The following is a 22,793-nucleotide window of genomic DNA, read 5'->3' on the forward strand; positions in this document are numbered from 1 at the left end:
TCCATTTATGTGCTCCCAAAACCAAGTACATTAACGGCATGAATTGCCAGTGACCAAACCAAACCTTTGAGAGCACCCAGTCAGTCCTTTCTCCAGCAAGCAACAGTCATCGGGATGCTATTTCACGTGGGTTCGCCATCAGCCTGGTTCTCTGTGTAGCGCCTCTGTGCAGCACCTACCCCTAAACGTGCTCTGGAAATCCTCCACAAGAACACGGGAGCTTCCCCAGCACCCCTCCTGTACCAAACCTAACCCATTGCCCAGGGAAGCAAGCACCTGGGGGATGTACGACCTCACCTCATGCAGAAGGAGAACGACTCTTTCGTCCTGCACACCAGCAAGCAGCTCCAGTACTCAGAAATTGAAAGGACCTTTTCAGCAGCAGGCTGAGAAATCCCCAAATCAGCTTCCACTTCAGGAATTAAAGATCCGGATTCACTTAAATGGATCACAAAAGCAGCGAGTCCTAAAATATGAGCATCGTTCAGGGAAGGACCCTGCAAGACAAACAAAAGAATCAGAGAAGTAGATGAATCTCACTTCTAACGAAAGAGCCATTTGCAGAAAAATCTCAGAATTAATCAAGTAGCAGAACACTGCATCTGCCCATCGAGCAACTCAGTGCAATGATACCAATTCAGCAGATGAGAGGCACCAGGTAAATTAAGCACATTCTTCTTTCCTTCTGTCAACCTGCAGCTGAATTTGTACATTTCTCTAGCAGAGTAAAAGTCTGATAGACCAGCTGATCTGGTCTATCAGACTTTTAATTTCTCACTTTCAGTATCACTGAGTAAAGGAAACTAAAATCAACAGTTATTTAAAAGAAAGCCACGCACTGCTGCAACCCAGACTTAGGATCGTACTTTTGTTTTTAAAAGGGCTTTCTAGTGAAATATTCGATATGGAAGTTTGGGAATTAAGCATCCCACTATTTTTCTTTTGGATCCATTCATAGCCTGGCTTATTTCAGCTTCCGTTAAAATACATCTCAATGAGTTAACCTACTCCAGCAGCACTTCTGCAGGAAAGCATTTAGCTCACGTTCCTAAGATTAAGTCCAGACTATTTTTCTGAAATGAGAAATTTTGGAGGCCTGAAAGCTAGTTAAGTCCCTCTACAACGCAGTCCAGACAGGTACAAGCCTCACAGCTCAGGAAATGGAGCCAGGCTAGCCGTTAGCACGTTATAACCATAGGATTCTTGCTTGGAAGACTAACCTGATGATAAATAAGCTGACAGAGCCTGCCCAGAAGGGCAGGTATGAGCCTCCTGTGTCCACATATCATCTTCACAAACAAGGAGAGACATGGGCCCTGCCTGTAGAAAGGTAAAAACCAGATGCTCATTTTACTGTTTTTCTTTTATCACCAATACAGTAGGAGCTTTTTTCTTCTTTTTTTTCCCCTAATGGTTAGACACAATGAGCCTGAGCCATATTTGTCCATAAATACAAGATAATTATAATTCCATTTATAGGCTCAAAGAAAGTACCATTTTTAGAGCATCTGAACTGAGGACCTCTATAAAAGGCACAAACTCCACCAGTGCCCTGCATCAAATAAATGACAATATATAGTCAAAGAAGAGTTCTGAAATTACATCACAGAGAGGAGGAAACTGCACCTGGGGCAAAGACAGCTTTTTCAGATACAGAGCACAATGTGAGCAGAGGCAGAGCAATAAAGGGGAACATAAAACAAAGCAAGTGTAGAAAAGAAGCAATATGACAAGGTCCCTGTTAAAAAACAGAGGAAGGGAAGGGCTTTCCTATGGAGCATTCCCGCTTAGCTGATGGAAAGCAAACCGTCTTCAGGAGGATATTGGATGGGGGGTTGGGTTTAGAAATAATTCCCTGGAATGCTCTTGTTCATCATTGTTCCTTTTCATGTGGGTTTTCAAAGCAGATTCACCTACACTCCTGTGTCACCAGGGCAAACCAGAGAAGAGAGGTGAAGATGCACTGGCTGCCGAAGCGTGCTGCCCTCCAAAGAGGTAGCTACCCAGCTCAACACCGTCAGCAGCTGGCATCACAGGCAGTTTGTCTACATTGGTGTTTTCCAACAAAGCAATTTCCACTGACATGTTGACTGTTAACACTGACAGACTTCTGTCGCATCATGAAGGAAACTGCATCAATAGAGTCCTTCCAAAGAAGGGTCACAGTGAAGGACGAGTGCTACCTTTCCCTCCTCTACAGCTCGTTTAGGCCAGAATCAAACCGAGTCACTTGCAGGGGGAAGAGAAGGAAGGTGGAGAGAAGGTGTATTAGGCTGCTCTTCCAGTGCCCATAGCACTTATGTCTCACTCATTTCGTATTTGATTTGGCATCAGGGATGAAGAGTGAGGTGCCTGGATCTGCAAAATCACTGCACGTGCCAGAAAGACACCCCCATGCACCCTGTCAGAAGACAAGCATTCTCCTTCTGATCTTCAGTGTCAGCCGGCAAGTAATTACCAGGCAAAAGGAAAAAAAAGTTTGCTTCACTCCCCATCCCTCACCACTGAGCTGAAAGTACCAACCTAAGCACGTAGTATTTGCAGCAAGTTTTTAATGCACTGTCACAGAGAACAAAGCAGAGCCAAGTGCCACCTTTTTCTGAAGAAATCAGTAACAGAAGAGGAGAAGTATGTTTTATTTACACATATACATCAAAGCACATTAGTTCTTAGATTACACAAACTCAGAATGAAGCAGCCTGCTACTCCCAGTCTGGCACAGTAGGTACGAACAACCAGAAGGCCCTCCCAGCCCTAGACAAATGTCGGAATGGCAGTGTATTAACTAGTTTTCATTTCCCTGCTCTTTTACTTGCATCTTACCTGTCAGGAGGGTTAAAGTAGGAAGCAGCAATTAGGTTTTGGCAGAAAGACGTCAGCAGAAGATCAACAACCTGGAACAAGAGACACTGCTATTTCCTCCTTGTTGGGCTGGATATCTAGATCTAGTTTTGTGCTCTGTATACTTTATGTTTTCCAACATTAAAGCAAAGGAGACAGATCTGTAATAATATCTCACCACCATAAGTTTTAAAGATCCGCTGGTACTAATAAGAGATGGAAAGTTAAGCCCGTAACAGCCCAGGAATAATCTCAACATACAACAAATAGCTAGGCAAGTCTGGCGAGGAAAGCCTAGCTCGTCACAGGACTGCTCCAGTAGAACCTATCTCTAGATCTCTCCACCAGACATCCAATAACTTCAAGGAGGTTACAACACAGAGTCTGTGCAGGGCACTACAAAGCAGACAAAAGGAGAAGTGCATTTCCTGGTAGCCACAGATAAAGCAACCTTTCTCATGTTCAATCCAGATGCCTTTTTACCTACCCAGCCCTACCTATTTCTCCTCTCAAGACAGATGGCACTCACACTCTGATGGCAGGGATCCAGCTTGGGGTCAAAAACATTAACTTGGATTCGAGAATTCAAAGTAGCAGGGTCATTCTCATCACCGCTGTGACCCAAGACACTTGAGAGTCTGTCAGAAATCAAGGCAATCTGTACTGGCACATCTGCAAGAAAGCAACAGGAGAAGACGAGAGTCAGACAAGAGTCATGGAAGATTTACAATTCCACGTAACAGGAAGAAGAAGAAGTGAAATATATACTCTAATTGATCAGAAATCAAATTATGCAATGAAAACCTTTAATGAGCAAAAACTGCCAGCTGGAACATAGTGATCATCACTCTCATTTTAGCAGACATTATTTTTTCCTCGCAGTACTATTATGAACACGCATCAAGAACCATTTTTCACACCAAAAAGGAAAAGCCTCCAAAAGGCAGGGGTTCAGGTCACCAGGAAAGTCCCAGGAGCAAAGCTGCCAATCTTGGCAAAGATGCATGTGGTAGCAAGCAGTCACCACAAAGCTGCAGACCTGAAGTTCCCAACTCAAGCACAGAAATTATGTTAGACATGAAAAAATATATGTATTCACAGCTGGAAGGATACAGATCTGAAAAGGCTGCTGTCTTCAGGTACCAGTGGCAAGTAACTACTGCTGTAGCTTTGGCTACCATTAGCCACGTTTTATTAATGTAGCTTTCGTAGCAGCCAGTTATGGGTAATTATAACTTGCCTTCCTCCATCCCTCCATGTTTAGCCTGGTCCACAATCAGCATCCTTAGTTCAGCCAGTTCGGCCTTCAGCTGCTCAACAGGCTCTTTGGAATGGCTGGTTTCCACTTTTGATTCATCTAGACATATAAGAGAGCAATGCACCACGTTATTCTTACCTCTCTGCATTACATCAGTTTATGAAATGTATTAACAGTCTTTGCAGACACTTGCTGCAAAAGCAGTATTTATATACTTTTCTATAAACTGTCACAGACCCCCCAAACCATCAACCCTTCACACACGCAGCTTTGTTTTTACATTCCAAATGTGCTACTTGATTAATCATTTATCAGTTTATGCCTTGTTTCAAAACGGAATTCAGTTTTTAGAGACAAATACAAAAAAAAAGTCTCCTTCTGAGTTTCCTTCCTATTTGCTTCAGCTCTCTGCCCCACACAGAAACATTTGTTGTCTTCCAAAGACTGGAAGCAGAATCTGAAAACACCGAAACGCTGCAATGCAAATACACTATGTCATCAGCTTCTCCTCAAGCCCGACACCATCTTCAGATGTTACATGTTGCTTTATTTTGTTTGAAAGAAGAAATGAAAGGAAATTCCTTTTACCACTAGAAAAGGAGTGCCACCAACAAGAAGCCACAGCACAGCCCCAGAAACCACCCAGTGCAGTTTGTTAGACAGGAACTGCGTCTCGTACGTGGGCCAGAAATAGCTCAGCCGTGAACAAGAGAAGTAAATAACAAGGTTAAAATTTATAATTGTTATAAACGCATCATAAAGCGACAATGAATGCTGAGTCACTTTTATGTGCGAGAATGAGCACTAACAAACACGGCAGGTTTAGAGCTGACCAGAACTCAATCCTGCCCTAAATCCCGTGTCTGTGCCAAAGCCCCGGGATGGATCAGGATGCAGGGGACAGCAGGGGACATGGAAGAGGCTGGTCAGGATGCTGGGGACACGGATCAGGCTGTGCCACTAGAGGTCCCTGGCAATTCAGAGACTCCTGCAGAGCTCTGGCCGCCCAGCAGGATCCTGCTGATCCCATGAAGGGATACTTCACTTCTGCCGGTTGCCAGGACAACCTCCGCAGCCGGGCTGCTGAGTTCCACGCTTCTGTCACGGCTCTTCTGAGCCACAGCATCCTCAGAAAGCTTCAAACGTCCAGAGAGCCCTGAGTAGGAGTCCATTACAGACACATCCCTGTTCAGGGGGTGTATTTACTGCCATGATGCTGTGGGAGTAGCCCCTGTTCACCAGCCTGACCTTTCGTTTTGTACAAACCTGCGCTGAGGACGTTGCCCGTTTTAAGCTGCAAGGGTTTGAATAAACCCACTTGCTGAAAGGGAGAGGATTGTTCATTAAATAACTATTTCACACACGTTGTGCTGCTAATGGGGCTGCAGGGATGGAATCTGAAATCGGTGGGGGCCCTCCCGCCCACAGACATGTAAACTACGAACCACGATCCCTTTGCTGCTGGCTTCATTCCTTGCCCCTCCCGTCTCCCCAGCTCTCAGCCACGCACAGTAATCTGTTCTTAAAAAGGCACGAGCGTGAGTTCAGACAGCTCCAGTGCCACTACACGAGGGATGGACGCAGCAGGTTCGCACCCCAGGCTAGCTGGAGCTGACAGGCACTCACTGCAAACGCTGATTCATGCCGATGTACTGGAGCTAGATCTAAATCAGCTAGCTCAGGCCTCATCTGCAGCCTCAGCACAGCTCCACACGGACTGCAGAAATCCCACTCAGGCCGGAAAGGTGGAGAAAATAATTACGGCAGTAACTATTTAATACCTCAAGAAGGCATAAAGAACACACACATGCATATACATATCATTTCCATACAGATTAAAGACCTAATCAGCTGTAACTTTTTGAGAGTTTTTCCATTTATGAGAGCATCAATGGAAACATTAACATTTCTTCACACTCATCTGTAAGTAAAATTGTTTTACCTTGTAACATTTTCTCCTTCATAGCACAACAGGCTTGTATATACGTCGAGTACAGGTTTGAGGGTATTTTATCAGCTCTATAATAAAAAAGAGACACGTAGTATACCATATAAGCATATTCAAACTTCATCTTTATTAAATATAAGTATAAAGAACAGCTATGCTATGAAAAGTAATTGCAGAGGCTCCAAAGCATACAGAGCATCTGAATTATTATTTTTAAAAATCATCACTGGGCATGAGGGCCAGAAATTTATATCCAAGGCTTTCACAGCAAGCGTTACAGAAGCGTAACACACTACGCACGGTACACACACGCATTAATACCTGTTTCATATATAATAGATCTAAGTCACATAACTTATCCTATGTGATCATGAGTATTTACACATCTAAAATGCTAATGTGAAAGAGATCAAAGTTTGACCTCCAACACTTGCTGGGAAGGCAGAATAATTTAGCAGCTTCTCTTAAAACTTTTCAATATTTTTTTAAAAAGATTTTTGTTGGTCAGACTGGAATTACAGGGCAGGATTGGATGTCTCATTTGTAAAAGGCAGCGTTGAGCATTTTTCTCCATGATAGGTTACAGAGGAATTACTGGATGCAAACTAAGCTGTTTCTGCAAGGCAGAAAAGCGCTTTTAAACGCACACACAGGACAAGCCTGAGTTCTGAGAGGGGATGCAAGCTCCTGAAACACTACCCTGTTGTCCCTTAAGAACAGCTCAAGAAGCATCATCAAACATTTAATTTCCATCTTCCCCTTTTCCCATATCCTCACCCATAGAGGGGGGGAAGCTTTACAGAGTGGGGCTCATCTTCCTGTTGAAATTTTGCATTCAGCAGCATCCTCCAAAATTCGCACAAAAATTTATCAGGCCTGCAGTCAGAGGGCTACATGGGACTCCTTCCAGGTAATAGTTTTATCCACAGATATTGGACTAATTGCAGAACTGAAGACATTCACCCATACAGATAAGCTACTCCATCCACAACCTGCAAGCCACAAACGAGTCTGGCCACAAAGCCCTGCCAAAAGGGTCAGCCAACAGGCAGCGTTCCGTAAACAAGGTGTCAAAGCTTGCGGTAATCTAATGGAAAGTCCAACCTTCTGACAACAAAGTGCACAAAACAGCACTGGGGAGCCTCAATACCTTTTTAAAGAATCTATAAAAGCCATGCACACATCCGGGGTCTTAGGGAGCTGCAAGAGAAAAACAGGCAGGTTAGGTGCAAATCACCTCTCTACAAACACACTTCAAGGTGGAAAGGTCAAAAAAAAAAAAAAAGTACTAACCACGCGTGGCCTGAGCAAAGCGGGAAGGAACCAGGAAATGTAATACGGTCGCCTGAAAATACTGAGAAAGAAATAAAAGCAAACTATTAACAATGCCAAAGCTGTAACGTGCCATTCATTACCTCAAAAATTAATCTGGTTCCTGCAAATAAAAAATATTCATGCTGGCATGAATAGCCACAATCAAATCAAGTTCAGATTAGCTAGTAATTATTCATTTATTTATTTAATTATAGTATTAGAGTAATTGTGGACTTCTCTTGCAGGTGTGCATAAGCCTATTTATTCTCTGCAGAAATAGCCTCAATTTGGATGACTGTGGAGGAAGTGAGTTACATGGGAAGAATTTCCTAAATCCTCCTTTGCCGACTTCCTCAATTTTTCTTCTTTTGTTATTTTGATTTGGACTTGGCTTTTTTTCCCCATTATTATTAAAGTTAAAAGCAAGAAGAATTGGGAAGCACACAGTACCTGGCTTCTATCACAGATGTTGGGATCTTCCTTGTATTTTCAAATATCTGAAGGGCTTTTTCAACGTCACGAAGCGCCTGGCCCTGGGGCTGGCTCACAAGCAACAATGAGAGAAGGATATTGTGAGAAATCAAGGATGACAGCGATCTTCCCTGCTTGTTCATTCGGGGTTAGTAACAGCTGTCTGTGCTGTGAAGTGACTGAACAAATGCAATTGAATAACAAGAACTACCTGATAAGCAGAGTAAAACTGCAGAATAGAGAAACCCAGACCTGAAGCATCAGCCTGGCTTGGGAAGGCTGTTATGTATAACAGCTCTTCTGGGTCAGCCCAAAGGTCCGTGTAGTTCTGTACCCAACTCCTACACTGATTGCAGCAGATATTCCTGTTTAACATCATCGCTTATTCAGTAGTCCCTCATGGGAACAGTATCTTTTCTGCTCTGAATTTGTTTTATTGTTATTCTGTATTGCTTCATACACTTGGAATTAAGGCTCATAATCTTCCCTTCCAGCCCGTGCTACTAGAACTACACTCCAGGCAGAAGGAATGCTGCCGCAGGTTTCTCGTGTTTGAGCCGTGAGACATCTTAAGACTGCAGCAACCTGTGCCAATTTCTTACCTACCAGACAAGTCAGCCTATCAGCAGAGCTAATGCAGAGCTATTTCCTGCAAACCCACTTCTGCCTCTCCCCATCTCAATAACTTAATTTCCCCCCACCGTACAACACCATTAGATTGTCCTTTGTCCTTTCAATCCCCACCAACGGAATCATCCAATATTTTCTACATCCCACGGCACAGGTTGGGCAAGAGGGAGCTGGCACTTTACTGGCTTCAAACAGCACGTTGCTACCTGGGTGGCTAACATAGGTGCTGCTTGGCCAGTAGCTGGCTGGCTAATCGTTGCGCTCCTCTGCAGCCTGTCTCCAGAAATACTCATTAGGGTCTGTTTGTCCTCTGTGCAGGTCTAATTTTCATGATATCTGGGGACAGTTTCTATATTTATGACCTCTTGTCCAACTTTAAGACAGGAATTAGATTTGGCAGCATGCTCAAGCTTGGTAGGAATGGCAGACAGGGCTAACCGAGACCTCCACAGGAAAAAGAGCAAAATTGATGTGAAAACTGTTGGATGGATGATCAGTACCTGCACGGCTTCATCCGTGGAAGACAAGTCTTCATAGAGCCCCATATCTTCTATAGCAACCTGTGTGGTGTTACAGAAAGATGGATGTTGTCACAACGCGGTTAATATTTTGATAGATCCACCAAGATGTCTTTTCTAAGGGACAATTTTTACTAACCTTGAGGTCAGCCAGTCTGGTTTTAGCCAGAGTGATATACTCCAAGAGAATAGATCGATGTTTTGATGGCACAAAAGGCGGGTACATTATATGGACCTGAAATGTAAAATTCAAAACACGATTTGCCACTTTTACAGGAGACAACTGTAAAATTCTGGTTTACTTTTATACTCGATTACCTCAAATACTCCCCCAAGACGACATTATTGCTCGTTTTAAGAAAAGCCAGTTTCATGGCAACTGACGTGCTAATTTTCCCCAACAACAACAAACAGACTAAATCACTGACGTGCTTAAATATAACTCCACGGAAGGAATTCTCCTTCTTGTCAAGGAAATAACAGAATCTTGTTCTTGTTTATTTCAGGGAGAAAAGGTTTTGAACAGTGTATCAGAAGTAATGCAATTACTGTAACAACACTAATAATATGCTCAAAGCCACATGGCACAAATGTGTTTATTTTGGAGCAGTTCTGGAGCAGTCTAAAAAACCAGCAGCTTCCCACCTTCAAGTATGGGGCTACTTCAAAGGGCACTAGCTCTGACAAGAACTCAAAGAGGAAGACCAGAGCTTTCTTGCTGCTCCCATGGTGACCACCAGCACTCCCAAAGGAAGCCTGAAACAGAAAATATCACAGCTCAGCCTCTCACTGTGGAGAGAATCAGCATCCCAGCACTGCACTAAACTCAGCGCAGAAATCCCAGGCATCTCTTGCAGACATCTGCTTTGCATCAGAGGTATCCTCCTGGAGAAAAGTCTCCAGAGAAAGTTTAGAGGAGTCTCCACAGGAGTTTCTTTGAGTTTCTTTTTCCAGTTTCCAGAAAGCCTGCCATGTCACATTCAAAATTCCTTCTGATGTGCTACCATGGGAACAGTCAGGGGAGTTAAACAAGGCAAAACCGAAAAGCACCAAAGGACTGAGGTTCATCAGGGCACCACAGCTCTGGAAGTTTATCTGGGCACTCTAAGAAAAATAAGCCAGTCAGACACTATACAAAATAGAACTAGATTACCTTTGATACATCCTAAACACTTTATCGGCAAAGGCTGAGCTTAGATTTGCAAACTCATACAAAGGAATTTACAGGTTTAAATTATGCAGAGATTTGCATACCTTAAATACCTACATGTTTACAACTAAAAGCTAATTAGCAATTATCTATAAGGTCAAATACATCAATTACAGCTGCACGCAAACATCCAGGAAATAGGAATGCCTCATGTGCAATAACCCACAACTTATGCAATCACAACACTGCTGGTTATCAAGATACTGAAAGACATCCAAGAATATGATTAGAATAGGAATTACGTGTCTGCGTTCCTGACAAACAACTACAGGAGGCAAGATGGACTTGGAAGATGAAAGAAGGGAAGACCAGAAAAAGCCAAATAAATATATTCTTTGCAGACACAAAGGCAGTAATAAATATTATTCCTAATACCAGTATAATCACTTACTCCTTTGTGTTGTTTTCCTTGTTTTGTTGTTAGATTCCTGGTTATCTTGTCTGAAACTAGTTGATTTTTTCTGTGCAGCAAAATCTTCCTTAAGTGCAGGTTTCTCACATACTTAAAGATTCCCACTCAGGCCTCGTTTAGTCTTACCTTAAACCATTCAGAGTACGGCATGAACACAGCAGGGCCCTCGATGGCAGCCTGACGAGCTATCAGGAACGCAGTGATCATATTTTCCATATCATAATTCTCAAAAGCCTTTATCAGGAGATGGCTCAGTAGATCTAGAAACGTAAAACAGTAACCTCAAACTTTGCTCTTGACCATTGTGCTACAACTTTATAGTAGATGAAGACAAATATCTGATAACACATCTGCCCCAAAGGGCCATGCACTTCAGCTTAGAGAGCCTTTGGGCTTCACTTAGATTTTTCATGTGCTTTCAGTGGTCAAATACTTTAAGACTTCCACTTGCAAGAACCACAAGGAGTCCAGCAATGACACTATCAGTAAGAAACCCTATCAAACAAGGTCTGCTAGCAAAGGTGAGATAGAAGAACTAAGCTTCAGTAATCACTCCTCCAAATAATCATGAAGGTAATTATCAAATAATCGTTCTTAGCTGCACACTGAATTACAGAAGTGTCAGACACAAGGCCTGGCATTCACATCACAGCAGACATAGAATACCTGAATGCAGAGGGTGAGTTCCTGCTCTTTCCCCTACAGAAATTTCCAAAGAGCAGTTACGAACTTGCTGCTGCCCCATTCAGGATGCTTTCTCTGTTCAGTATCTGAGAAGCAACAAGCGTGTGTTATCTTGCAGGCTTGCCAATACCTACGCACCTTTGAACAGCTGCTCAGCCTCAGCCTGACAGACCACCAGCGTGGAAACACAGGACAGGACATGCTGCCAATTCACTTCGTGTGTTTCCAGGACCTGCTGTAGCTGGCAGATCGACTCCTTTGCGCTGAATGCCACAAACAGCTGGAAGAGAGTGACAGCAATTCACTTTAGCTATGGCATACAGCCACCTGTAAGGGTGCAATGCACTGCCAAGATTAACACGCAGATGCCTTTTGAGTAACTTTTGAAAAAGCTATCTCGTGTGCACCTTCTGCATCAGCTTGCCAGGGCCAGACATTATTGTGGCTTGGAATCAGCACTAGCTAAAATACACAGGAACACTCCAACTCTTTCAGAAGCAATGCCATATTCCATAACAGTGAAAATTCACATCCTCAGATATCTTTGTTCTCATTAGGAGCTTTGCACAAAAACATCCCCTTAGTGCTTCAGGCATTGTCCTGCCTGCAGCTCCTGGCGGCTAGTTCAGATTCTGCGACTGTAACGCATTATATTTAAGTAATTCCATTTCAGATATTTCAGCGAATACAAGACCAACATAATTATGTGCTCTTTGTAAGACCAAGAAGACATACTTTGCGATACAAGGTAGTGAGCAGCGAACAAGTCCTTGTAAAGCTCCACTCTCTCTGCATATGGATGGCATCAGACACTACACCCAGAAAAATAAAATAATAGTTACCTCTTCAGCAATAGATTTTAAAATACACCTAAAACAAAGATCTTCACCACACAACATTTCCCTTTAGCTTTCACAGCCACATACATTAAAAGCTGCCTGCTGAAATCTTTTCTCTCCTATTCATCGCTGGAACACAGACTGTGTGAACACGACCGTGCCATTTCACCACAGCACTGTCATCTCAAAGCTGTTCTCGAGATCACACATGCATTGGCCAACATAATGCAGGGAAAAACAGCAAGGAATCATCTTATCCCTCAATGATCTCTTTCAGCAGGAAGCCAGCAACAATGACATTGCTCTCCCACACTACAGGTAAGCGGCTCTAGATCAAAGCTCAGCGCGATAACATTTCACCAGAGATTTTGCAGCTCAGATGTATTTCTTCCTAAAAACATCAAGCTTCACAATTAACAATCATGGATTAGAAGCCTTCCTGCATTTATGTGTGATCTGCCAAAACAAAATGAACAGACACCCAACCAGCAGGGGAAGGCTATGTTTTGCACTTAAAGAGAAACATATAGGGCCACACTATTTTAGCCCCAGGCTTTCTCTGCTCTCCCACCCAGCTCCTCCTTTGGCTAAAACTACTCCCAGAAGCCACAGTTCTCCCCTGTCTGCTCCATAAAGGCTGCTTGTAGATGTTATCCAAATATCTGCTCATAAGCTATTGGCTAAAGCTCTATCTGAAGGCCCCGATTTTCCACCTAAGGGTTTCTCTTGGACTACAGCCCTCTAAAACCCAGACGAACTTCCCATCTTTTCTGGCAATATGCAGGTAGGGAAAGAACCAGGGAGTCAGGCAGTTGCACTGTGCTTGGTTTGCAGGCTGGACTCCCTTCAGTGAGGTCTGGGTGGGATGGAGCTCCAAACCCACCACAATAACAAACCCTCGAGGCGCTTACTGCTCCCCGTGTCCTCCTACCTTTCAACAATGGGCTGTAGGTAAGAACCTCAGTCAGGGTGTGTCTAAAAAACTGCTGCAAGGAATCCGGATGAACTGCACTTCTATAAGTTGACACATTGAACACATTCAGCCTATAAATGACAAGGAAATATTCAGAAACAATGCGCAGGAAATACGATCAACCAGGCGCTGATTAGGGTGAATGACTCATTTTTCTTCTACACCTACCCTCATCAAAATGCCAGTGATGTATACATTTTTATATGTATTTTTAAAAAATCTGTCAGTTACTCAACATTATTAAGCTACCAGATTTACAAACTTGAGTCAAACTTCTATCCCTGCACAGGTCAGGACTGAAGGCTGACAAGTACTAAGCAGTCAGACAAAATGGGTCTGGAAACGGAAATTTGAGGAGATGAAGGCACCTCCCAGGTGTTCCTGCTAAGAAGCAGAGTGAGCAACCTTGAGACAGGAAATGCACTGCATGCTGAAGTGCTCCAAGACTGGTTCTGAGACCACCAGAATGCCCTTTCCTATCTCACACGTCTCTTTTTACGTGCAATTTCACTTGTGAGTATTTTATTAGAGAACATAAAACACAAATAGGGCTGGGGGGAGGGAACAGACATTCACTCAATTTCACTAACAAGCATAACACTGGATAAAAATACTCCTCCTGACAGTATTCAGAGGAATTGTGTTTCTTACCAGAACCTCATAGCTTGCAACGCAGAGACATCCTCCTGCTTCTCTTTACCAACAGCATCAAGCACCCCTGGTACCCCAAAGTAAAGACAGAAAGATGCAGTGAGAGAAACGGAAGGAGCCGTGACCCCAAACAGATAAGAAGGTGACCCCATTAGGGAAGTGTGCCATTCAGCAGCATTAAATTCTTACAAAAACTACTCAGAAGTAACACAGAGACTCAGAAACTATTAACATCAACCTTGAACCACTTTAAAAGCACTCCCAAAAATGTGCTAATAATTAAGCCATCCAAAGACGCATGTAAAGTAGTAATTTCCAAATCTAATCCTAGCTGTGCCGTGCATCTAAGAGTGCAAACGCTGCAAGGCTGCACTAGAGAAAAGTCTGGAGAGGGATTTGCACAGGCAAGTTCTGTGTTAACAGCCTCCTGAAACAATGGTCTCCAATACTCTCAACGAAGAGCACGCTGCTGTGAATGGCACTTCTTTGTGACAGCAGAGGGGCTTCATGTTACGTTGGCTTAGCAGCACTCCTTCAAAAGCAAGGCCTGCCCCAAAATGCCTGGTAGAGGTCAAAGAGGTTGGCAGCTTGCACAACACATGGTCCTGACCAGACTACTCAAAGCCCACATACTGAGATCCTCTGCTTTACAGGCTGCAGCAGCAGTGGGTTTGTTTCTTATTCCATCCTACCTTCAGGAGTCTCCTCTTTAACCACAAAAAAGTTTGGTTTTCATTAGGATTTAATCATTAGGGCTTTCTCAGTGATGCTCTCTGAAAAAACTACCAAACAGAGGCAGCAAAACAGGCGTCCCTCACAGTTCTGTTGTAAGGCAGCCACAGCGCATGGGAGGAGCGTTCTGCTCCCCTGCTGAGGAATACTTTGAGGTTAAGCAGGGGAGAACAGAGAAAAGGAGATAAACTCTGCTTATCCTCAGGCACGGGAGTTCAATTTAGCACAATCATTACTACGAAGCACAGTGCTCCCAGCCTGTCCTCCTCCCGTGAACGTCTCCATTAACTGTGAATTATTTTATATAAAGCACCCTAATGTTCTTCAAGGCAGCTGACAAGCTAAGTGAAACCCCTCAAAGGTGACCCAAAAGCACACACTCAAAGGAAGACTTAATTCAGAACTTCCAATCCATTTTCCATGGGCAGCACAGGCTGCGTGAACGTGAAGGTCAAATGAAGAGCAGGTTAGCACTGACTCCAGCCTGACTGCCAGCCGCCTGCTTCGCTTCCCCCAGAATCCCTCTAGTCCTGTGTTTATGAGGGTTATTTTTCAAGTGCCAACACCATTAAAGGGTCACCTGAGATGGGAGTCATACATACTAAATAATAAAGCACTTCTCTTACAGCTTTCCCTTTTTAGAACTGCTCAGCAAGGTCTGTAAGGCAGCTCTGTCTCCAGACAACACTTTCTGCCAGACATGGGTAAGGGATCAGGCTGGCGATATCCACACAGAGAGGTGCAGAAGGGCAGGGGGGGACAGTCCTCGTGTTGTGTCCTGGTTTTCAGTCATTTTACAACAGGCAAAAAGCGCTGATTTCAAGCATGCTGCTGAAACATGCCAGCAAGAAAAGAGGTAAAGTGCTGTCACTAAGGAGACGGAGAAGTAAGAACACCCACGCAGGCAGATTAGATGAATACAATGGCCTAGAGCACGTGAGGAGGTGTAAGTGAATGCTTCCTCTGCAGACAAAACAGCACAGCAGAACCAGCAGCTTACTGTGAAGATCTTCTGTGACACAAGGCAAAAAAAGAAAACCCTTCTCGTGCATTCAGTCTTTCTGCAACAGGATTTGTAATGCACATCAAGAAAAAAAAAAAAAAAACACATCAGGCTTCCTAAACCATTAGTCTGCAAATCCAAACAGCAAGTCAGCTAAATAGCTTGCTTGCACGTCACTTGGTAAATTCAAAGTTGAGTTTAAGAAGCAGAAAAAAATATCCTAGTTTAACCTCTGCACTACAACGGATTGGATTGTTTCCAATCAAACTTGTTAAAAACCAGCTCCAATATCTTTACCTGATGTTGCAGCTGGGAGGATCAAAAATGAACTAGCATAAAAAGCAAGAAATTATCTTTGGTGTTAGGAGACACTCTACAAGAGCAAAGGAAAAAACAGAAGCACACAGAATCAGTGACATAAATATGCACAACACAGGCAAAGCATCCCAGAGAGAGGACTGCTCCGAGTCCTTCAGAAATTCAGTAAGGAGCAAGGAACTTAAGCCTAGCAAACAGCAGTGACTGCACAAAGTTCCAAATCACAAGAACACTTACATGTCAACATTCTTTGTAAAACAGCACGACAGATCTGTTCAAAATTGACAAATTAAGAATTTAGTGTTTAAAACAGCTACAATTATACGCAGGAAAAGTAAACTGAGTCAAACAAGGTTTTGTCTCTCTTAAATTAAAGCTTAACTTTTACCTCAGGCTCTAACGCATAACAGATACAACAGGCAGACAGGGAAGCATTTTCCATGCTTCTTATACAAACGGAAAAAAAAGAGCAATCAAGGTGAACCCACAGAAGCTAAAAAGCCTCTGACAAGTCACCTAGGATAAATTCTCTTTATAAAGGTCTCTGGTTTTACCATTTCTTCCTTACCCACTGCAGTAAATGGGCCATTTCCTTTTCTTTGTTGCTCTAAACTCAGATTTATTTACACTCATAAACACAGAGACATATAAAATGCAGCTATTTTTTAAAACAACTATCTTTAAAGTTTCATTTTGTCCTTACATTGGGGACCTTCTTGAATTCACACCTCCTTCCCATCTCTGAAGGTTGCTGAAAGCCATTCTGAAGAAACGTGATCGCAAAGTCTGCAAATCAAGAGGGAACGAGTGTTTCAGCATCCCCTTCCGATAAAAACCTCTCACTCTTCTGCCTTCCCATCTCACTCCCCCAGGGGGACTGGTGTCTGAAAAGCATCACCCACTGATCAGCACAGTCAGCAAGACTGCGCAACACTCGGCTTTTCTCTTGGAGTAAAATTACTCTCAAGCAAAAAGGACCTGGAACAATCAATGACAAGAAGCACAGAAATGTAAAGGATTGTAAACACCACGCTGCTTACAGGTGTCACACACTTCTACCATCGCAGAGCTCAGGTGAATTGTACCTGACCTGCTGCACTGGCCCAAAGGCCAGGCTACAGCCCTTCAAGCAATCTTTTTCAGGAAAGAATTGGTAAATTCACCAACTATATTTCCCTTATTGAAAGAACTTAAGAAAACGCAAAGCAGGGTCTCCATTCTCACAGCCCCAGCTTCTGACTTGCGGGCCTGTGCTGCAGGCCAGCAGTCAGACCCCGCTTCGCAGCGCCCAGCTCAGTGCCTTGCCTGAGAGAACGCGCCCAGCGAGCTCCACGTCCTGCGAGGGCTCCTCCGCCTGCTCACACAGAGCACAAAGGCTGCTGCACAGCCACTCCACCACAGCAGGGGCGTCAGGGTTGCTGAGAACAAACAAAAGCACGTTCAGTTCAATCCCTTCTACGCTTTGTGATGCTTGTTTTTTTGCCCCACCTTCCCCTTGGACTTCGGAAAGAGACATCTGTGTGGGACTGTGCGCTACATGAGGCAGTTCATTTCTTTTCATTATAAAAGCCAAGAGAGTTCATTTGCTTCATATTATGATAAGAAAAAATACATGTGAAATTGTGTGTTCAAGTATTTGAGTATTAATCATATCTGACATTAAGGTATTTCTATTTAAAGACATCTTTTACAAGATTTTAGTTCTGATTTCTAAGATACTTGGGTAAAAATGCTTTCCAAAAAAATAGAAAACCCAAGCCCTCTCTCTTTGGTTTCCTTGAAGTACAGGAAGCACTGAAGGCTTTTTTTCCCCATCTCATTAACAGACAAGTAAATTGGCATCAAAGGCTTTATCAAGGATCCTTGTAATATTCCTTTGACACAGTAAGAAAACATCCCGAGGTTCTGAAAGAGTAACTGATTTTGTTAGCTCTGTATTGGGAAAAATAAATAAATTCTTAGAATAACTGTCCTCTGGAGATTAACTCTGCCTCGCTTTATTGAAACACTGGCTCTGACACGACAGAAGCACGCAGTTTATGTGAAGCAAGACCTCTCACCAAGACCCGCACTAATTTGCACCGGCTAACCAAGAGTTTCCGAAGCGGCTCTCAGGGTATGGCCAGGTGAACCGAAAGAGCTGGGTTACTGCGTCCTTCCCCACACCGCGTGGTACCTGCCCCACCGCGCAGCCAGCTGTGCCAGTGAAAACTAAGTGAAATCAGCCAGCACGGGCTGCAGTGGTGGTTCTTGTCCAACCGTTTGCTTCACACCCCAATTGATTGAGCAGCCATCAGACAAGCAGCCACTATAACCCGAACTGTGCTAATTAACCCAGAGTAACCTCTCAAACCCTGGGTAACTTCTTAAATCCTGCTAATCTGATCACCTGCAAGCATCTGACTATATTCATAGTCCAGAATACTCATGACTAATCCCCGATTACATTTCGATAGGCTTTAAAAGATTAAATATATCTGCAAACCTCTCTTCTGCTCACCTCTCCAGCAGCTCTCCCAGTCCGATGATATTGCCTCTGTGCAGGTGCCACACAGCTTCCAGCACTGGAAGGTCCTAGTAAGAACGTCACAATTAGGTCCCAGTGCACATCTCACACTTAACAGCAACGTTTTGATAACCTATACAGATATAAGATAACCTATATAGAAAAAATGAAACTAAACTTTGTTCAGGGTTAGCAATTCGGTGTTCCGTTCATAAATACACCCACCTTTGTCCCCTGAATAATACTGATTTTGCATATTCAAAGGAGCAGTGGCTATCCGAGAAAACGGGACAGTACCACATTTCAAATCCATCTCCCAAGAGAAGACTGCGGGAAGAGAATCTGCAGGTGTACAAGACGACGGGCCCATGGGCATGGAGGAAAACCACCACCTGAGCAGTCTTTGAGCACGCAAGGCATTCAGAAGACAAGTCCCACTAGCCTTCTGCAGTGACTAGTAGCTGCTTTTTAGCATGACCCCCAACTCGCCCACATACTTTGTGTTCAGCAGCCTAATCCCTTACTGTAACGATCTCAATTACATAGCAGCACTTGATCTCCATGTCTACCCGAGAACAAGGAGATTTTAATCAGCCCATAAAATTCACAGGATTCTATTTTCAGCCCCCGAACGGATATTTGAGACTAGAGCATGCCTCTTTATCCAGAGAGATCAGTCTATTCCTTCTTTCCCACCAGAGCAGCGAGCAACCAAAATTGTCCTGCTCACAAAAAGTCCTTAACTCTATTTAGAGCACCATTTATCTTCACAAAACAAACCACACAAATGAAATCAAGCCAACACATTTGTGAAGCAATGCAACCTGTTATCTGCTCTCGTATTTCTCTCAAGCCATTCACTGCACAAACTCGCTTAGGCTTATCACAATTCCCAGACAAACGGAGCAGAGAACCAGCCAGAGACCTGCTGACTTCTGGGGCTGCGCCACCCCACAGCCAGCTGAGAGTCTGCACTGACCTGGGCAGCAAGCCTATGCACCACCTGACGGAGCGTTATCAGCATATTTCATTGAAAACAGTAAGGAATGAAGCTAAACAGGAGAGAAAATGATCCCTCCAAAGCTCGTATTAGCTGCAGTGTCACCTCGGATGAGTTTAATCCCACTGTAACTCCAGGTACCACATTTGCCGTGCCCCTCCTTGCTTCCAAAAGCTCCAGAAAACCAGCTGTGGCCAGCACAAAAGGGAAACGGATTAAAATCTCCTTCAGAGAGGTAACCTGCCTGCCTGGCTCCCCAAAAAGCTCCATCACCAAGATGCTGTCAACTCTCTTTTGTGGCAGTTTCTCAGCACCACTGGCCACACAATTTGAATTTTAATTTAATGGATTCTTCCAAACCTCTATTAAGTCCTCGTCAAAAATAAAGCAAATCTGACTAGAGAGGAAAATAAGCTCCAAGTGACCTGGGAGCTGTTGTACCGACAACAACAAACAAGCCCTGCACTGTCTGTAAATCATGCTTTTGAAAGGTCAGAAAGACCACAGTCATTCCTAGGAGAAACTCAAAACGACAGCTAGACCACAAGCAGGGATAAGCAGTGGCAAGACTACTGTAGATTACAAAAAACTCCAAAGAAAACGGAACAGATCACAGCATCAGTACTCCAGGTTACAGTTCCACAGATGAAATCTAAATGGCTTGTAACAGCAAGATTTCTTTGTGAGTTCTTACCTGCATTTTCCATATTTCTTGACAGAAGTGTGAGCGACTGAACACGTTGTTCACCAACAAATCCTTGACTGTTTGAAGCAAGCAAGACAGTCTCTTCTGGAATCACCCCAAAAAATAAGCAGAAATAATTTCCCTTATAAATTAAATAACACATTCTTACAAAAACAAGTTGTGTTTTTTTTTTTCTTTGCTTTCTGTTTTTCAAAGACCTGAATGGTGGAGAGAATTCATGGGGAAGGCCCACACCTTTCATCTCAAGGCTGAGTTAAAGGCAGCCAAGCTGACAGCACTGGCACCTGACAGCTACTCAGAGGTGAGCCGAGCCAGCAGCCCTGGCACAGGTTCCGTACAGAAGACCATCACCTGAGCATATCAGAGCTTATCAGACACACAAATGAATAAACGGCCACTCAGGTCCTACGCTTGAATGACTTTATCAGAACAAAGGATTTATCAGTCTTTATCAATCCAGGGTTTAAAGTCAAAGCTAACAATACTGATTTCTTGATAAGCTTATTGTAAGGCCTTTGGCTTACTCTCTGGTCCAAGTTCAGCAGTGGTACTTGACAGGGGCTCGCAGAAGGCTGACAGATCCGCTCGAGGTTGGTAACAGCATTTTTGGAGGCCAAGACTGCTGCGGGGACACCCAATCTTGAGGCCTGCTCCTGCAGAACAGAGACTAAAACCAAAACCCCACAATGCAGAAACCTGACAGCACGCAATAAAAATCAACGTGTGAATACATAACCGGAGAGAGAAATCCCAGGTCTTAAAACTCCTTCCAGCACTGATATAATTTGTTGTACTGGGCAAGTCATTTACATTTCCATGCACCATTCCTTTCCCCTACATAAGATGATGGCAGAACAAGCACAGAAATGGAAAGTCCCTACTAAGTAGAATTTTGTATTTTAATCTTGCAAGACTCACAGGAACACTTTAAAATAATCAAAATATTCTAAAATTAGACCTTGCTAGGGGTGCCATTCACTGGACAAGTAAGAAACAAGCAGCTGAATGGGAGACCAGGAGCAGTGAGAAGGAAGTAAAATCGGGATTGCGTTTAACAGGCAGAAATTTATAAGTGAAGATCTTTTCCATGTGTGTCTCCAACCAATGTTATTTCGCTCACCGATGAACGATTCTGACAATGCTTCCTGGTACTCTTTGCCACTCTCTCCAGCTGGCTTGACTAAATCTTCCACCTGCAAGCAAAACAAAAACATTAACAATCTTGGATGTCTATTACACACTTTTACAAATATATTCCCTCCAAATCGTATTTAGCAGCTCTGGCATTCCATGGGGCTGGAGCAACTGACATGAAATTAACACCGTGCTCCTGCATGGTCATGGTAAACCACGGATTTTAAGGCACCTTGCAAGAGATGTAAAGTGCCTTTTATTCAGAGAAAGCGAGATACAGGTCAAAGTTCCTTGTCCATGGTCACCCAACGGATCAACGGATCTTGTCTGTGCAGCCAGTGTCATAGATATTTGATGAACATAGCAAAATGTTGGATCCTTTTACAGATAAATCATCCTTCCCCTTATTGTTTTTAAATAAAGACACACATTCTGTAGAGAAAGAAACATTCTTGTGGCTGAACCATGGGAAGTATTGGAATTGCCTACTCCGGTTACCAAAATCAAAAACTTTCTCTAGTGTGGGAGGAGAAAGAAGACAGAATCTTGGCTTAAGCACGTATGCAGACAAATTGCACGGGTTTTCATAAAGACAGTCACATTAAGTCAGAAATGGTTGGTAATTCAGAGAAAACCTAATAGCCCCTCCAGCTTTTTTTCCCCCCTATATACACAAAAAGGCAATTCTGGCACCCAGAAAGGTGCTGGATTTCCATTTGTCCATTTGTCCCATGCTTAACCATTTTTAGTCTATAACAATAAGTCTAAATTCTGCAGAGCAGAACTCTAAGCTTCAGCTTACTTCCACGGTGCTGTTTTTTCCTTCTCACTTATCATGAAAAATGCGTTCCTGGGACATTCGTTTTATGGCTGCCCTGGGAATGACCCTGATGGAAATCCCTCTCCAGCAGGCATCTCCCGAGGTCCCTGCCCCACTCCTACCTCCAGGAGGAGGTCGTTCAGGTTCTGATGGTGGTCCAGAAGCCGCAGAGCTGCTTCACGGAGCTCCGCTCCGCTCCCAAAGGTGCTTCTTCGTTTCCTGGCTCTCCCTGCTGAGAAGTTTGGATTTATTTTAAAACCAAAGCAAGCTCTGGCCCCCACTCACAACCCTCCTGAGGCGATCTCCCTTTCCCACTCCACTGCCCCACCACACATGGCTGACAGAGCCCTCTTGGCTCTGGCCAGACCCTCAGCAGGCAGCAGCAAGGCAGCAGCCAGGCGGGATGTTCCACACGTAGCATAGGGACAGCAAGGCACATGAAGCCTGTGGCATTCAGCACACGTTGGCATGAGGGGCCCAAGGCCACCAGGCACTGCACTGTTGGCCTTGCCCAAGCCAAATGGTACCAGACAGCCCCACCAGACACCTCCACCTCAGGGCTCTGTGAGCAGCTCCTGAGGGGAGCAGGCAGCACCTGAGGGGCTGGAGAGACCCGAGGGGCTAGGACGGAGCTGCCTGGAGCCCCAGGGAGCCCCAATCCAGAGGCAGGACGAGCTGTCGAGCACAAAGGGTGCCTCCAACCCTGCCCCGAGCAGCGGGGGCGGCCCCGGCCCGCACCCACCCAGCAGCGCTCTCAGCTCGCTCCCGCCCGCGCCCGCCATCATGGCGGCGCCCAGCCGCTGCCCGCCAAACCAACCCGCCCGC

General features: G+C 44.2%; 1 protein-coding gene across 5 annotated transcripts in view; it reads right to left on the reverse strand.

Moving 5' to 3' along the window:
- Positions 1–22,793, reverse strand: part of FANCA (FA complementation group A) — a 34,091-nt gene extending 11,298 nt beyond the window's left edge. Inside the window, exons 1-26 of one of the 5 annotated variants that reach the window (XM_035337216.1) lie at positions 22,711–22,793; positions 22,091–22,200; positions 21,135–21,207; positions 20,539–20,681; positions 20,003–20,098; positions 18,303–18,376; positions 17,108–17,220; positions 16,506–16,588; positions 16,040–16,073; positions 13,750–13,816; positions 13,057–13,169; positions 12,022–12,098; positions 11,425–11,566; positions 10,729–10,862; positions 9,626–9,736; positions 9,120–9,215; positions 8,963–9,022; positions 7,812–7,900; positions 7,341–7,401; positions 7,198–7,247; positions 6,042–6,118; positions 4,099–4,198; positions 3,371–3,518; positions 2,824–2,894; positions 1,221–1,320; positions 298–497 (exon numbers count right to left, since the gene is read on the reverse strand). In XM_035337216.1, the coding sequence (XP_035193107.1) occupies positions 298–497; positions 1,221–1,320; positions 2,824–2,894; positions 3,371–3,518; positions 4,099–4,198; positions 6,042–6,118; positions 7,198–7,247; positions 7,341–7,401; positions 7,812–7,900; positions 8,963–9,022; positions 9,120–9,215; positions 9,626–9,736; positions 10,729–10,862; positions 11,425–11,566; positions 12,022–12,098; positions 13,057–13,169; positions 13,750–13,816; positions 16,040–16,073; positions 16,506–16,588; positions 17,108–17,220; positions 18,303–18,376; positions 20,003–20,098; positions 20,539–20,681; positions 21,135–21,207; positions 22,091–22,200; positions 22,711–22,753 (2,465 nt within the window). In that variant the 5' untranslated portion in view covers positions 22,754–22,793. Of the gene's footprint in view, positions 1–297; positions 498–1,220; positions 1,321–2,823; positions 2,895–3,370; positions 3,519–4,093; positions 4,199–6,041; positions 6,119–7,197; positions 7,248–7,340; positions 7,402–7,811; positions 7,901–8,962; positions 9,023–9,119; positions 9,216–9,625; positions 9,737–10,728; positions 10,863–11,424; positions 11,567–12,021; positions 12,099–13,056; positions 13,170–13,749; positions 13,817–15,381; positions 15,564–16,039; positions 16,074–16,505; positions 16,589–17,107; positions 17,221–18,302; positions 18,377–20,002; positions 20,099–20,538; positions 20,682–21,134; positions 21,208–22,090; positions 22,201–22,710 lie in introns of those variants that run through there. The other 4 variants (XM_035337217.1, XM_035337218.1, XM_035337221.1 and 1 more) reach the window with 4 other exon arrangements.

This window comes from Oxyura jamaicensis, chromosome 11, assembly GCF_011077185.1.
Source record: "Oxyura jamaicensis isolate SHBP4307 breed ruddy duck chromosome 11, BPBGC_Ojam_1.0, whole genome shotgun sequence".
NCBI classification, from domain to species: domain Eukaryota; kingdom Metazoa; phylum Chordata; class Aves; order Anseriformes; family Anatidae; genus Oxyura; species Oxyura jamaicensis.